This window comes from Perognathus longimembris, chromosome 17 (assembly GCF_023159225.1).
Source record: "Perognathus longimembris pacificus isolate PPM17 chromosome 17, ASM2315922v1, whole genome shotgun sequence".
Taxonomy (NCBI): domain Eukaryota; kingdom Metazoa; phylum Chordata; class Mammalia; order Rodentia; family Heteromyidae; genus Perognathus; species Perognathus longimembris.
The window spans coordinates 38,754,128-38,769,158 of record NC_063177.1 but is presented as its reverse complement, the minus strand read 5'-3'; the positions used below and the strand labels follow the sequence as shown (position 1 = coordinate 38,769,158).

The 15,031-nt window shown below is 56.6% G+C and overlaps 2 protein-coding genes across 2 annotated transcripts; both read left to right on the top strand.

Moving 5' to 3' along the window:
- Positions 1-262: 262 nt before the first annotated feature.
- Positions 263-5,530, top strand: Krt17 (keratin 17). The gene is made up of 8 exons (XM_048365326.1): positions 263-761; positions 1,717-1,799; positions 2,736-2,892; positions 3,448-3,609; positions 4,145-4,270; positions 4,359-4,579; positions 4,700-4,722; positions 5,436-5,530. The coding sequence occupies exons 1-8, from the start codon at positions 330-332 to the stop codon at positions 5,528-5,530; spliced, it is 1,299 nt and encodes a 432-aa protein (XP_048221283.1). The 5' UTR covers positions 263-329.
- A 6,644-nt stretch (positions 5,531-12,174) lies between these two features.
- On the top strand, positions 12,175-14,784 carry Krt16 (keratin 16). Its single transcript, XM_048365325.1, has 8 exons — positions 12,175-12,675; positions 13,103-13,185; positions 13,331-13,487; positions 13,573-13,734; positions 13,849-13,974; positions 14,168-14,388; positions 14,481-14,527; positions 14,678-14,784. The coding sequence occupies exons 1-8, from the start codon at positions 12,175-12,177 to the stop codon at positions 14,782-14,784; spliced, it is 1,404 nt and encodes a 467-aa protein (XP_048221282.1).
- The last annotated feature ends 247 nt before the right edge of the window (positions 14,785-15,031 follow it).

Below are 15,031 nucleotides of genomic sequence, written 5' to 3'. Positions count from 1 at the left end.
GGAGGGCCTCCCTGAATCACAGGTGACGGGGCCTGAGAGCGGAGAGACACACACACGCACAGGACTCCTAGCATTGGGGGTTTGGAGAAATGAGGCAGAGCCCCGATGGGTGGGAGGGAAGGGGGCCCAGAGCCACCTGGGAGCTGGCAGGTGGCCAGGGGTGATGAAAGCCCAGGGGAATGGAAACAGAGCAGCAAGCCTGTTGAAATCACAACGCCCACTTGCCGGCTTATAAAGGAAGCAGGCGAGCCCCGACAGCAACACGCTTCTTGGCGCCTCTCTCTTCCTCCCAAGCCCTCTTGCTCTGTGCCTGAGGCCCTCTACCTACCATGACCACCACCATCCGCCAGTTCACCTCCTCCAGCTCCATCAAGGGCTCCTCGGGCCTGGGGGGCGGCTCGTCGCGGGCCTCCTGCCGGCTCTCTGGCAGCCTAGGTGCCGGATCCTGCAGGCTGGGGTCAGCCAGTGGCCTGGGCAGTGCCCTGGGGGGCAGCAGCTACTCCAGCTGCTACAACTTCGGCTCTGGCAGTGGCTATGGAGGCAGCTTCGGGGGGGTTGATGGGCTGCTGGCTGGAGGCGAGAAGGCCACCATGCAGAACCTCAACGACCGCCTGGCCACGTACCTGGACAAGGTGCGCGCCCTGGAGGAGGCCAACACCGAGCTGGAGATCAAGATCCGGGACTGGTATCAGAAACAGGCTCCAGGGCCAGCTCGAGACTACAGCCATTACTACCAGACCATTGAGGACCTGAAGAACAAGGTAGGGATGGCTGGCTGGGAGGAGGGCTGATGGAGGTGTAACTTCTCCATCATCTCCTACTCTCCGTGGAGGCCTGGACTCCCTATTTGAGTGCTTGAGGGGAGCCAAAGGCAGCTTGGCCCTGGATTGGCCTCCAGGAATCTGCTTCGGGGACCCCATGTGGTCCACAACTTCCTTTGGTGGGGACAAACAAGCCCCCTGAGGCCCCCTGGAGCTTTGTATTGGATAGGTCAGGAGGATGGATGCATGTGGAGGGCAGAGCCCATAGCAGAGCTAGCTGTGTGGCTCTCTCCTTTGGAGCAGGGTCAGCTGAAGGGGGCTTGGGGGGACAGTGAGGGAGAGGTCTGAGTGTGATGAAAGCACCTGCTAGGAGGAGGGGAAGGAGGGAGGGGGGCAGATCTTCAAGGGTCCCAGATCTTCCTTTGTCCCTTAAGTTTGGGGCTTGGCCAACTCCTGGTGTGAGGCTGCCCTGCCTGAGCCCAGGAGTTATGACTTTGGACATGAAACCACTGCTGGTGAGGGCTTCTCTAGCTACCTTTTGGGGGAGACTCTCAGGGGAAACATCCCGTGGGTTGTAAAAAAAAAAAAAATAAAGCAAATCAGGAGTTCCCCACTCCTCGTTTGCTTTCCAGGATTCTGGTACAGCTTCTGTCTGGAGGATATTCTCTAATTCTCGTCTGATTCTCTTAGCCACTGCCTCCTCCATCGGAATGAGTCTGGCTTGTGGTGGGGGTCTTTGTGAGAGATGGGGTGGTAGGAGAGGCAAGTGTCAGCTCATCAGACTCCAGCTTGTCTGCTTCTGTCCTCTTCTCTCCAGGAGGGACTGGATGGGCAGAGGGACTTCTTGAGAGGGTGCCCCCTCCCCCAGTTCCCAGTCAGGAAGACCAGCTCAGAACTGGCCCCTCACCCAGCGATCTGATGGCTCACTCAACCTGCCCCCCCACCTTCCCAACAGATCCTTGTGGCCACTGTGGACAATGCCAGCATCCTGTTGCAGATCGATAATGCCCGTCTGGCAGCTGATGATTTCCGTACCAAGTGAGTGCCAGCCGGCAGGCTTGAGTGACTGGGGCTGGCTCAGGGAGGAGGAGGAGGAGCCAGGGACATCCTTCTGTAGCTCAGGACTCCTGGTTGCATGTGTGTGGGTCCATGTTGGGGGTGGGGTGGGGTGGGCAGAAGCCTGGGAGCTAAGAGCCCACCCCTTACTCCAGGATGAATGGACACAGTGGGCTTTGAAGGCCACTGGGCTTAGGGAGGTAGTAGGAGGGGGAAGGGAGAGGAGGCAGAGAGGAAGAGGTCAGGAAGCCGATGGTGAGGTCCTGTCTTGTGATGGTTCTGGGGCTAAGGGCTGCAACTTGCCCACATGATACCTTTGCATGCTGCCTCATGAACCCTGGAAAAGTAAGGTAGGCAGGAAATCAGGATTTTTCTTTTTGTTTGTTTGTTTTTGTTTTTGTTTTGGTCAGTCCTGGGCCTTGGACTCAGGACCTGAGCACTGTCCCTGGCTTCTTTTTGCTCAAGGCTAGCACTCTGCCACTTGAGCCACAGTGCCACTTCTGGACGTTTTCTGTATATGTGGTGCTGGGGAATCGAACCCAGGGCTTCATGTATAGGACGCAAGCACTCTTGCCGCTAGGCCATATTCCCAGCCCAGGACTTTTCTTTTTGGTGTCAGTGCTGGGGCTTGAATTCAGGGCATGGGCACTGTCCCCAACTTTGTTGCTCAAGACCAGTGCTCTACCACTTGTGCCACAGCTCTACTTTGGGCTTTTTTTTTTTTTTTTAAGTTAATTGTAGACAAGATTCTCACAGACTTCTCTGCTCAGACTGGCTTTGAACTATGATCCTCAGAACTGAATCAGCCTCCTGAGTAGCTAGGATTACAGGCGTGAGACATTGATACCCAGTTAGGAGCCATGATCTTGACCAGTACCTCTGAGCAGGCCAGACTGAAGTTTCTGGCTCCCTTGGCAGGTTTGAGACGGAGCAGGCTCTGCGTGTGAGCGTGGAGGCCGACATCAACGGGCTGCGCAGGGTGCTGGACGAGCTGACCCTGGCCAGAGCCGACCTGGAGATGCAGATCGAGAATCTCAAGGAGGAGCTGGCCTACCTGAGGAAGAACCACGAGGAGGTGAGCTGGTGGGACAGCAGGTCAAAGAGACTGAGGAGTGGGTGGCAAGGCCCTGGGGCCAGGCTGCAGAGAGGGCCTGCTGGCATTGGTCATGCTGACAGGGCTGGCCTGCCCGAAGAGCCCTGACCCTGTGGTCCAGAGCTGCTGTGCAGGGTGGGCTGGGCCTGCGGACATGTCTGGGCCTCCCTCACACGGACAGCAGATGGTTGAGGAGCTCAAGTGCAACCCTCCAATCGGGGCTTTATGTAGAAATTTCAAAACCGGATGGAAAATTTCCCAGACAAAAGACCTAGGAGTTAGATTTTTGTCTTTGGAGAGACTGTAATCTACTGATGGATGCAGTCTGATGGTGGTGGCAGGCTTCATGCAGGGAATATGAACAAAATCATTTGGAGGGTCCAGCAGGGCTGGACAGAACAAGAGGTGTGTGTGTGTGTGTGTGTGTGTGTGTGTGTGTGTGCATGTGTGTGTGTGTGTGTGTGTGTGTGTGATGTGGGAAGGCTTGGGAGTAAGGGGCTGTGACAGGTACCCATACCATGCACCCTTCTGCCACAGGAGATGAATTCCCTGAGAGGCCAGGTGGGCGGTGAGATCAACGTGGAGATGGACGCAGCGCCCGGTGTGGACCTGAGCCGCATTCTGTCTGAGATGAGGGACCAGTATGAGAAGATGGCGGAGAAGAACCGCAAGGACGCAGAGGACTGGTTCTTCAGCAAGGTGAGGGCTGTCTGCTGCAGGCCAGATGGATAAGATGCAGGGGTCTGAGCTCCAACAGGACCCAATGCCTAGCAGCCTGGGGATACCCTTGTTCCCAGTGAGCCCCCTGGAGCCTCAGGGGTCAGGGTTGCTTATTGTATCACCAGACCTGCAAGTAAGCCAAAGCTGGGATTTGAGGATGGGTGTGGAGGGGGGAGGGGGAATAAAGGCAGAGGGAAGAAACTTCCGGGACTTCCCACTTCTCTCTAGAAGTCAGGAACTAGCGTCAGGGGTCAGAAAACATGTCCTGGCTGGTTCTATGCCTCCTACTGCTAGGGATGAAGCATAACCTTTCAAAGGATGAGTTCTTGGCCTGGGACGTGGGAAGTTGGTGAGAGGGCAGGATTGCTCAGGGGAGGTCAGGAAGGTGACCACAGCCCGGGGAGACAGCCAAGATGTTTACTTGGATGCCAGGGGAGCATTTGGAAGCCCAGGGGTGTCTCACTTGGGGGGAAGGATCCGGGCTCACGTGTCCTGTCCTGTGTTCTGTCTGCAGACCGAGGAGCTGAACCGCGAGGTGGCCACCAACAGTGAGCTGTTACAGAGCGGCAAGAGCGAGATCTCTGAGCTCCGGCGCACCGTGCAGACCCTGGAGATCGAGCTGCAGTCCCAGCTCAGCATGGTAGGGAGGCTGCTGCACTCAGAGCTGAGTCTAGCACCTGGGAAGGCCGCCGGCACCCTCACTCACCACCCCTTGTGCTCTTCTGTAGAAAGCATCTCTGGAAGGCAGCCTGGCGGAGACAGAGAACCGCTACTGCGTGCAGCTGTCCCAGATCCAGGGCCTGATCGGCAGCGTGGAGGAGCAGCTGGCACAGCTGCGCTGCGAGATGGAGCAGCAGAACCAGGAGTACAAGATCCTGTTGGATGTGAAGACCAGGCTGGAGCAGGAGATCGCCACCTACCGCCGCCTGCTGGAGGGCGAGGATGCCCAGTGAGTGGGGGCCTGGGGCCAAGGCTGGAGGGGTGGGGGCGTTGTTGGAGTAAAGGAGGGGATTCTCAGACCCATATTTAACCTCTCCATCTTTTCCCTTTCCTTTCCTTTATTTTGCAGCCTGCAGTTCAAGCCCAAAGAGCGTAAGTGTCTTGGTGGCTGAGGGCTGTGGGCGTACATGGGGCAGGAAACCCATCTGCCCTTTTGCTGGGACATGGGGTTTCCAAGAAGTCCTGGGTGGTGATGGTTGGTTCTGTGCAATGGTGGGGGAATGGACCTGGTAGGGATGAGGGGTTGGATCAAAGGAGAGAGACTGTCAGGTCTGATGAGGGGGTGGGGCTGGGAACTGGTCCTTCCCCTGTAGAACCTAGTCCCACGGTAGAGACATGGTCCCAGCTCTGGAGACTCATCAGAAGGGAAGCCAAGGACCCTGACTTTATGGTCTTTGCTCTTGAGTCCTTACAGATTAGCAAAAGTAATTTTATGTCTGGGACATTACCTTGAGAGGAGAAGGTGGACAAGGCCCTTTACCTTCAAGCCCCAGTCTGTTGGGGGAGATTGGGAGTGCATAGTAGAGACTGCAGAGAGAAGCTAGAATCCATTTAGTGTGACACACTGAGTGAGCACAAAGCTAATAACCTATCTGTGGTCCAGCAATGCTCATGAAAAGACCACAGGGGAAGGAAGGGGTCACGGGCAGGAGGGATGTGGATGTGACACTGAGGGGCCATCAGAGAGATCACAGCAGCTATGAGGGGACTGGAGGAGGTAGTAGATGTCATCCACCCAGGGGCCTGGGGACTGAGCACAGGTCTCTCGGGGTCCGCCCTCCTCTAAGCACCTGTTTCTCCTGCAGCGGTGACCACCCGCCAGGTGCGCACCATTGTGGAAGAGGTCCAGGATGGCAAGGTCATCTCCTCCAGAGAGCAGGTCCACCAGACCACCCGCTGAGGACGCGGCTCCACCCCCAGGGGGCAGGGGCATGGCTGCCCCCCTCTGCTCTGCAGCCTCTGGCCCCTCCAGCCTCAGCCCTGTGTTTCAGGCCCTTCCCCACACTCCCCTGCTCAACTCCAATAAAGCTGATTGACTCAGATGCGAACCTTGTCCTTGTCTGGAGCACAGAAGTGGTGTTAGTGACATTGGGTGGATGGGGAGGGAGCAGGGGTGAGAGGAGCCAGAACTTGGACACCCATTAGGACTGACATGCGGTCAGGGGTCCGCTTATGGGATGTAAAGAGGAAGTCAGGGGAGGCGGTCCTAAGGATGGTCTCAGTGCATCCAGGGTGGCCCTAGGTGGTCTCTTCTTATCCGCTAAGTCACGTCATGATGGCTGGCAGTTGCCTGGTCTTGTTCCCTTGTGGGGCCTCATTTCTCCTCCCTCAATGGAGAGGAAGATCTGAGGTGCTGGAGCCTGACTGCACAGGGATGACTCACGGGATGCCTTGCTTCTCTCCCAGAGGGGCAGGAGGTGGGCTGAGATGGGGAGAGGCATGGAGTTTGAGTAGGAGGGGGAGGGAGGCTGGGCAGAGGACCCAGTTCCTGTGATGTGATGTGATGTGTGTGTGTGTGTGTGTGTGTGTGGATTTCCCAAGAGGCAGGGGGTGCTGTGGCCTCCATCTCCAGGAATGGAACGGGAAGCCTGTGCTCCTGAGAAGGTCAAAGCTTAGCAGGTGTGGAAGAAAAGGTGGGGGTCTCTCAGGATGGGGGTTCAGGATGGGGGTAGAAATGGGGACCCTGTGAAGTGGCCATGCCAGGGAGCAGTGTGGCTTTTCTGGCCCGCTGGTCTCCCTGTTAGGGACCCTAAGAGGTGGTGGGGAATGGCATGGGGGGAAGTAGAGGAGGAGGGGGTCTCCTGTCCCAGCCACACGCAGGACCCTTGGCATGGGAGCTGGGCTTCATGCTGGTGCCAGGTGAGGGGAGCTGAAGGGAGCTGCAGGGAGCCTCTTGGCGCCTGGAAATCTTCCTTCTAGTAAATCTGGAAGCCAGTGGGCAGGGCGCCTTCCTTCCCGGTTTTCTTCGAGGAGAAGGGCTGATGAAACTGATAAATGAGAGAAGGGTGTCTCCACCCGAAAGCATTGCAGGGCCTGGGGTGTGGTGTGTGTGTGTGTGTGTGTGTGTGTGTGTGTGTGTGTGTGTGTGTGTGTGTGTGATCTGCCCTCCACTGCACATGCCCTTCTTTCTTGTGCCTGGAGGTGAGGGTGGGAACCCAGGTGGGACAGGAGACAGGAATGCCTGAGCCCCCTGAGGCCTGGCATGGCGGGCACTGGGGGGACCCCAGGGAATCTGTGGGACATGGGGACTTCAGTGGATCCCAAGCCCACTCTGGACCTCGAAAGGCACAGTACAGAATGAGAAGTGGAGGCACCCATGTGGGAAGGGTGAGTGCCAGTCCGGGGCTGGTTGCAGCCGAGAGAACCTACACAACACAAGGCTGGGCAACCTCTGTGCAAATCAGCATGGGCACCTCTCAGTTACCTGGCAGCGCGTGTGGTTCTGTCTTTCAGTCTGGGGCTGGAGTGAGTCACGTTCCTCAAGCCCCCTTGGCACATCCGGCCACAACCTGAAGAACCAGCCCTAGGCCGGCATGGCTCATTCTAGAGGAGGGTGAGCTCATTGATCTGAACCATGGTCCTAGGAAGCAGGGAGAGTCTGGGGAGAGGCACCCCATTGTGTGGATGGGGACAGTGAGGCTATGAGGAACAGTGAGTCAGTCCTGCTCTTGGGGCCTGGGTATCAGGGGGGTGGAGTAGAGTGAGACCAGGGACAGTGGATCCCATTGTGTACTGGCAAAAGGTGCCCAAGCTCTACCTTCTGCCCTGCTTGCTCTTATGCAGGGAGGCTGTCTGTCTTTTGTAGACACTACAGACACACTCTTAATAATAGGACACTCTTAATAATAGGGACTCCCTGCCCCCCTCTTCCCCCCCACCAAACTCTTATCTTCAGTTAACTACTCAAAAACCAGAAGTGGAACAGCTGTAATTCAAAGTGGTAGAGTGCTTGATTTGAGCAAAAGAGCACAGGGACAATGCCCAGGCCCTGAGTTCAAGCCCTACAACAGACTGAAGTGCCAGACTTTGAAGTCAGGCCCCACTTTACCACGCAAACCCCACTTTACCACGTGAACCTGAGATAAGCAGGCCCTGTGAGCAGACCCAGGACAAGCCCATTAGGGCCCAGTTGGTCTAGAACACTAACCGCTGGGAATGCTTAACTCTGACTGCCCCCAGAGTGCCTCGAGCCCTGAGCCAATCAGATTTGTACCTGTGTCCTAATCTTGCTTGCTTGAACACCTGATTGTTGTCACTTAGTTTTTTGCCTTTATAAGCCCTGTGTAATCACAGCTCGGGGCTCCCTCCTAACCTCCGCTGTGTTGGAGGGTAGGACGAGCCCTGAGTTGCAGCTCGCTTAAATAAAGTCTTGCCTTGCTATTGCATTTTGGAATGTCTGAGTCTCGGTGGTCTTCTTGGTGGTGGTCTTGCGACTTGGCACAACAAGACAAAATAAAATAATATAGCGGGGGGGGGGGAGGGAGGGAATATGGCCTAGTGGTAAAGTGCTCGCCTTGTATACATGAAGCCCTGGGTTCGATTCCTTAGCACCACATATATATAGAAAAAGCTGGAAGTGGCACTGTGGCTCAAGTGGCAGAGTGCTAGCCTTGAGCAAATAAAGGAGCCATGGACTGTGCTCAGGCCCTGAGTTCAAGCCCCAGGACTGGCAATAAAAACAAAACCAAACAAAATAAAATAGCAGGGCATGAGGAGGGGAGTCTTAGACCTGGGCCCCTTTGCTGGGGCAAAGCTCTTCTTCACAAAGTGTGCCAGCAGAAAGCATCTGCCAGGCCCAGGGGGTCCCCAGGGCATGCTGTTGGGAACTCTGGTGACTTTGGTCTGGCATTGCAAGCAGCCTCAGGCTACTGGGGATCTGTGCCTGAACCTGGATTTGGGGACTCAGCGGTGGGGTTCCATGCAGGGGGCATTGATGTTCCTCCATGCGTACTCGGTCCATATCAACTTCAGACAGCCTGGACAATGTTACTCCTCAACGGTCTCATTCACTCCCCGGTGTCAGACACAGCCATGACTCCCTCCTGAGCCAGCCCTGGACATTTCCTCTGCCAGTGACCCCCCCCCCCTTGGTGGGGGCTGACCCGGAAGTATTTCTGCAGGAAGATGGATGTAGTGGGGACTTTGAGTCCCCAGGTTAGGGGCACAGTGGTGAGCCTGGCAGGACTTTCACAGCTCTCATGCAGCAAGCACGAGTCCCTTGGGGACCTAAGGGGAACAGGAAACCAAAATCAGGACTGCTCTGTCCCCAGACACAGAGCTTGATAGAACCTCAGGCCTCCCTTGAGGGTCCCTTGTTGACCAGTGCCAGGGACAGCAACAGCCCTGCTTTCAGAATGGGGGGGGGGCATTAAACACCTGGGGAGGGCCTGGTGCTCAGAGTCCTCCTGACCCTGGGACCAGTCACCTGGACAAAGCTCCACGTGGCTTTCTTCTGGCTCAACAGGATTCTTCTTCCTCTCTGTTACCTGGAAGCCAGTGGGTGTTGGGCCAGGTGCTGGGGGCTCTGTCCTCTCAGCCTTCCAGAGCTGCCTCCAGCCTCCCTGGCCTCCCCAGCCTGGGAATCTCCTGAGGTGCTTGTAAAACAGCCCCACGACCAGGCTTGTCCCAGGCAGTGCTGACGCAGGGCCGGTTTGAGAATCACTGTGTGTGCATTGAAGCCTGGTGTTGGCCAATGATATTTCCCAGTCAACTCAAGTGTGACATGACCTCATGCCAGAGGCGGGGCAGGGCCAAGGGGGAGTAGTGGGGGGTGTGTGTGTGTGGGAAGGAAGACTGCACTGCAGGGGAGTGGTGCCAGCTCTTGGGCAAGGAGTCTGTACTCCCCTTATCCCCCAAATCTCGGGACAAATATGCTTCTCTGTCACTGAGGACTTGTCCCCAACTCTTTCTCTGCCTGGGGTCCAGCTGTAGCTCCTATTCCAGGAACCTTCAGAGGAGGAAGAGGGTAGTCTTCTTCTTGAACCACTAGTGGAGACCCAGGGAGCAACATCTTTCCAGTAGCTTCCTGTAGGGGGCTGTGTTGAGGACTGGGATGGTGGTGGTGGTGGTGGCAAGTACTCCAGCAGTCTGTCTTCCTGTTCGTGGTTTTCTCTCCAGGGTCCAATTAGTTTTTCTAAGGTTGGATCTGTCATGGTCTCTCTCCCCTTACCCGGCCTCCCAGAGCTAGGCACACAGTGATCTAGGGTGGCTGAGGAGTTTGATGGGTTGATGAACAACTTCCTGCTTTCTCAGGCTGCACGGACCATGCCCCGCCCCCAGGTCTTCCCTGCCTGGTTGGGTTGTGTGTGGTCCCCTAGCCCCCTCTAGAATGGAGGTGTGTGTGTGTGTGTGTGTGTGTGTGTGTGTGTGTGTGTGTGTGTGTGTGTACTGGGATAGAGGATGAAGAGTTCCCAGAGATCCCAGGCTGAGAGTTGGCATGAACCATGGCCAGGCAGACAGTCAAGTTTTAGTTCCTCCTCCTCCTCCTCCTCCTCCTCCTCCTCCTCCTCCTCCTCCTCCTCCTCCTCCTCCTCCTCCTCCTCCTCCTCCTCCCTCCTCCTTCTCCTCCTTCCCCTCCTCCTCTTCTTCCTCCTCTTCTTCCTCTTCCTCCTCATCCCTCTTCCTCCTCTTCTTCTCCAGTCCTGGGCACTGTTCCTGAGCTTCTTTTAGCTCAAAGCTAGCACTCTACCACTTGAGATACAGAGCCACTTCTGGCTTTTTCTGTATATGTGGTACCAAGGAATCAAACCCAGGACTTAATGCATGCTAGGCAAGCACTCTACCACTAAGCCACGTTCCCAGCCCAAGTTCTAGTTTCTGCTTGTGTACTTCTGTGCCTTCCCACCTTGGTCAAGTCTTTCATTCACTCTGGTTGGGGCCTGGTGGCCATTTCCAGTCCTAAGGGTGATTAATCCATAGATGGATCTGAACTCTTGATCCATCCTGATAACTGGAGACTGGACTATTTGCCCCAGAGGCTAAGGCCTCTCTGCCCATGTTTGGGCTCAGGGATGGGGAGCATCATTTTCCCTTTCTCATGTCCGAGACCACAAATGCACGCATCTACTCTGCTCTCATCTCTGGGCCGAGTGCTGGCCGGCTTGCATGAGATGTGGCAGGCAGGAAGTGGTGGCAACGCTGAGACAGATCCTCAGCAGAACTCAGGTGCCGCAAGGCTGCCTGAGCTGCTCCAACCTCCACAGAGCCTCCACAGGCCAAGGATAGAGGCCAGCGTGTGGCTCCCAAAGAGGCCTCTGTCAGTCACGGGGCCTAGATCTCCCAATTCCTCTTCCAGCCGTCAGTGCTGGGTTGGGCTTTCAGGCCTGACACAGAGGCCAAACTCATTGCTGGCAGAGCTTGTCCCAGGCTCTGAGGGGAAGTGGTTGAGAATTAGACAGGCTTGGCACCAGCTTGCAAGGCATTCTGGGAGCCCCAAGAGTCCTATGGTGGCATCCTAAAGGCCAGTGATTTTGATCCAACTACCACCTCGCTCTGGTGTCCCCTAGGTTCTCTTCATTTATAAGGTAATTCAAGGATCAAGGAAAGCATGTGAATTTGAGAGGCACAGAGGGAGGGTCAGGATGGAGGAAAGGCCCAGGCAGAGCCCACTTGCCCTCCTGCATCCCCACAGTCACCTGTGAAGCAGTGGTAGGAATGATGCCCAGCGCATGCCCCTCTCACAGAACTGTGCTACAAACACAGGAAGGATCTCAGTGCAATGCCTGAGCCGGGCAGAGGATCAGGGAGCCCTGCAGGTCACCCCAACCGAATGAACGAAGCTGCCAAGCCCAGCTAGACTCTGCAGGCATGAGAGATGAGAGAGAGAGCTGTTGGGACAAAGTCCCTGGACAGGACGGTTTCTGTGTGGTGACTCTGAGGCCCATGGCGGTGAGAGCAAGGCTCATGTATCATATTCAGAGCAGGACAGCAGGGACTTTCCCCACTCATCTGGACGCCCTGATCCAGTGAAGGCAATAGGTGGGGTGGAGGCGCTGTGCCCCGGGGGAGCTCTGGGACACAGGACCCTGTGTCGGGCATCAGAGTGTAGAGGTAGGTGGGACCCCATAGCCCAGGATGACATCCCGGAGGCCTCTGCCAGGCAAAGTTCTGAACACGAGGCAAGCTGTCCCTGTGGCAGGCTGACTCACGGCCTGGGGATGTGGCTGCCTTGGAGCTGCTTGCGCCAAGGTCCCCCTGTTTCCTCCTGTTCCTCAAATGAGAAATGATTCCTGGCCACCCAGCCTGAGTCACTAACAGACTCTCTGGTTTGTGTGTTTTTTCTCTCGGCCCACACCCCCAAAAACTGGGTGGGAGCTCTGAGCCAGCAGACAGAGAAGTGAGTCCACCCTGGGCTGAATGAGCCAGAGTCGGCTGCATGGGACCAGAGTGATGAAACGCTGCAGTCAGCAGCGGGACGGCCCCGCCTTCCCCAGGTGGATATAAAGGATCTCAGGCTCCAGGCAGCCACAGCATCCTCTCCCAGCCTCCCTGAGCACCTTTCGCTTCTGTCTGCTGACTTGCTCACTCTCCTCCCTCCTCAGCACCATGACCACCTGCAGCCGCCAGTTCACCTCCTCCAGCTCCATGAAGGGCTCCTGTGGCATCGGTGGCGGCTCCAGCCGCATCTCCTCTGTCCTGGCTGGAGGCTCCTGCAGGGCCCCCAGCACCTACGGGGGCCTGTCGGTCACCTCCTCCCGCTTCTCCTCCGGGGGAGCTTGTGGGATGGGGGGCGGCTATGGAGGTGGCTTCAGCAGCAGCAGCTGCAGCTTTGGAGGGGCTCTTGGCGGTGGATATGGTGGTGGCCTTGGTGCTGGTTTTGGTGGTGGATTTGCTGTTGGCGATGGCGGCCTCCTCTCTGGCAATGAGAAGGTGACCATGCAGAACCTCAATGACCGCCTGGCCACGTACCTGGACAAGGTGCGCGCCCTGGAGGAGGCCAACGCTGACCTGGAAGTGAAGATCCGAGACTGGTACCAGAGGCAACGGCCCAGTGAGACCAAAGACTACAGCCCCTACTTCAGGACCATCGAGGATCTGAGAAGCAAGGTGGGTGGGCGGTTCTGCTGGACAGAGCATTGAGAGAGGCAGGGTCTGCCATGGACCTTAGGCAATCTCTTTCTAGATACTCCATTTTACAAACATGGAGACTGAGATGCTTTGGGGGAGTGGCCAGGGTCACCCAGGGCAGACAGCCCTGGGTCAACATCTCTTTCCAGGTTGGAACTGGAACTCTGAGTCTCTTCTTGTGAGGGTTCTTTGCACACATGCTCAGCTCCTAGCCTTGGTCTGGGCTGGGGGTGGTGGGAGATGGCTACATCCTTACCCACCCTGAGAGAGGTGGAAAAGGCATCTTACAATGGTGGAGCTGACCTGTCCATTAGAAGACCCTTGGATTTGCCCTTCTCTGTCCTTCACCTTCAAGTGGCAGGGTCCTTGGCTAGTTAGATCTCCTGTCCTTTTGTTCCCACTCCAGATCATTGCAGCTACTCTTGAGAATGCACAGCCCATTCTGCAAATTGACAATGCCAGGCTGGCGGCTGATGACTTCAGGAGCAAGTAAGCAGCCAGCATCCTGAACGGAGGGCAGAGGGCGAAGGGCAAGAGACAAAGGAGTGGGGCTGTCCATGCAGGAGGGCCGACAGACTTCAATCCTTGGAAGCCTCAAGGATGGCACCTGAGACCCTCACCTTTGTCTTCCCAGGTATGAACATGAGCTGGCCCTGCGTCAGAACGTGGAGGCTGACATCAATGGGCTGCGCAGGGTGCTGGATGAGCTGACCCTGGCCAGAGCCGACCTGGAGATGCAGATTGAGAGCCTGAAGGAGGAGCTAACCTACCTGAAGAAGAACCACGAGGAGGTGAGGTTGCTTCTGGCTTTGGGGTTGGCAGACTGGTTTGGGCCAGGAGAGGTGATCTGATCACCCCCTTCTTATTCCTGCCTAGGAGATGCTTGCCCTGAGAGGTCAGACCGGCGGCGATGTCAATGTGGAGATGGATGCAGCCCCTGGTGTGGATCTGAGCCGAATCCTGAATGAGATGCGTGATCAGTACGAGCAGATGGCAGAGAAGAACCGCAGAGATGCCGAGGCCTGGTTCCTAACCAAGGTGTGGCCTCCACACTTTCCCTCAGGCCCTGGACTCCTGCAGGACTGCTGCGGGGCTTCCAGCTAGGCGGGTGCTGGGGAGCCTCACACCTGGTGCTTCTCTCCCTTCTCGCAGACCGAGGAGCTGAACAAAGAAGTGGCCTCTAACAGCGAGCTCATTCAGAGTGGCCGCAGCGAGGTGGCGGAGCTCCGCAGAGTGTTCCAGAGCCTGGAGATTGAGCTGCAGTCCCAGCTCAGCATGGTAGGAAGGACATTGGGATTGGGGGATCATGGTGCCCAGTATAGAGACAGAGAAATTAAGACCCTGAATGGCGGGATAACTTTTCTCCATCATTCCAAACAATATTTGATGAGCATGGGTCAAAATCCATATGAAGCATGTGGAAGAGAAATGTACACTTTCACTGATGGTTCTTTTTCTTCTTGCTTTACAGAAAGCATCCCTGGAGAACAGCCTGGAGGAGACCAAAGGCCGCTACTGCATGCAGCTGTCCCAGATCCAGGGCCTGATCCAGGGCGTGGAGGAGCAGCTGGCACAGCTGCGCTGTGAGATGGAGCAGCAGAGCCAGGAGTACAAGATGCTCCTGGACGTGAAGACCCGGCTGGAGCAGGAGATCGCCACCTACCGCCGCCTGCTGGAGGGCGAGGATGCCCAGTGAGTGGGGGCCCTCCCTCCATCCATCCAGTCCCTCCCCTCCCAGTCCCCAATGCCCCCAGCACATGTAACATCACCTTTTTCTCCGACAGCATCTCCTCTTCCCAGCATTCTGGCCAATCCTATTCTTCCCGCGAAGGTAAGTCTCCTGGGGAATCCAGGTGGACACCCTGCCACCTGTTTCTATGAGGTCCATGAGGAGCCCCTTACTGCAGAGCCTCTGGTCTGCCTTTGGGGTGGCCAACTCAGTTCCCAGAGTTCCTCTCACGTCCTCTTCTCCTTCCTGCAGTCGTCTCCTCGTCCTCATCCTCATCCTCTCGCCAAACCCGGCCCATCCTCAAGGAGCAGGGCTCGTCCAGCTTCAGCCAGAGCCAGAGCCAGAGCTTCAGGAACTGATGGCCTCTTCCGCAACCTCCCGTCCCTCTGCCAGCCTCAGCTCCTCGAGGCCTCAGCCGGGACCCTGTCCTCCCCGCGCGGCCCCTAGCTGTCTCCCCTCCCCTCCGCTGGTGATGGGCTAATAAAGCTGATTTTTCTGGTTGATGCAAACCTGTGTGATCTCCATGTCTGAACAGATGGGAACAAAGTGGAAAGGCCCCTCCTCAGCTCCCCGAAGAACACAGGGAACAGAGAGAAAAGCTAGCAG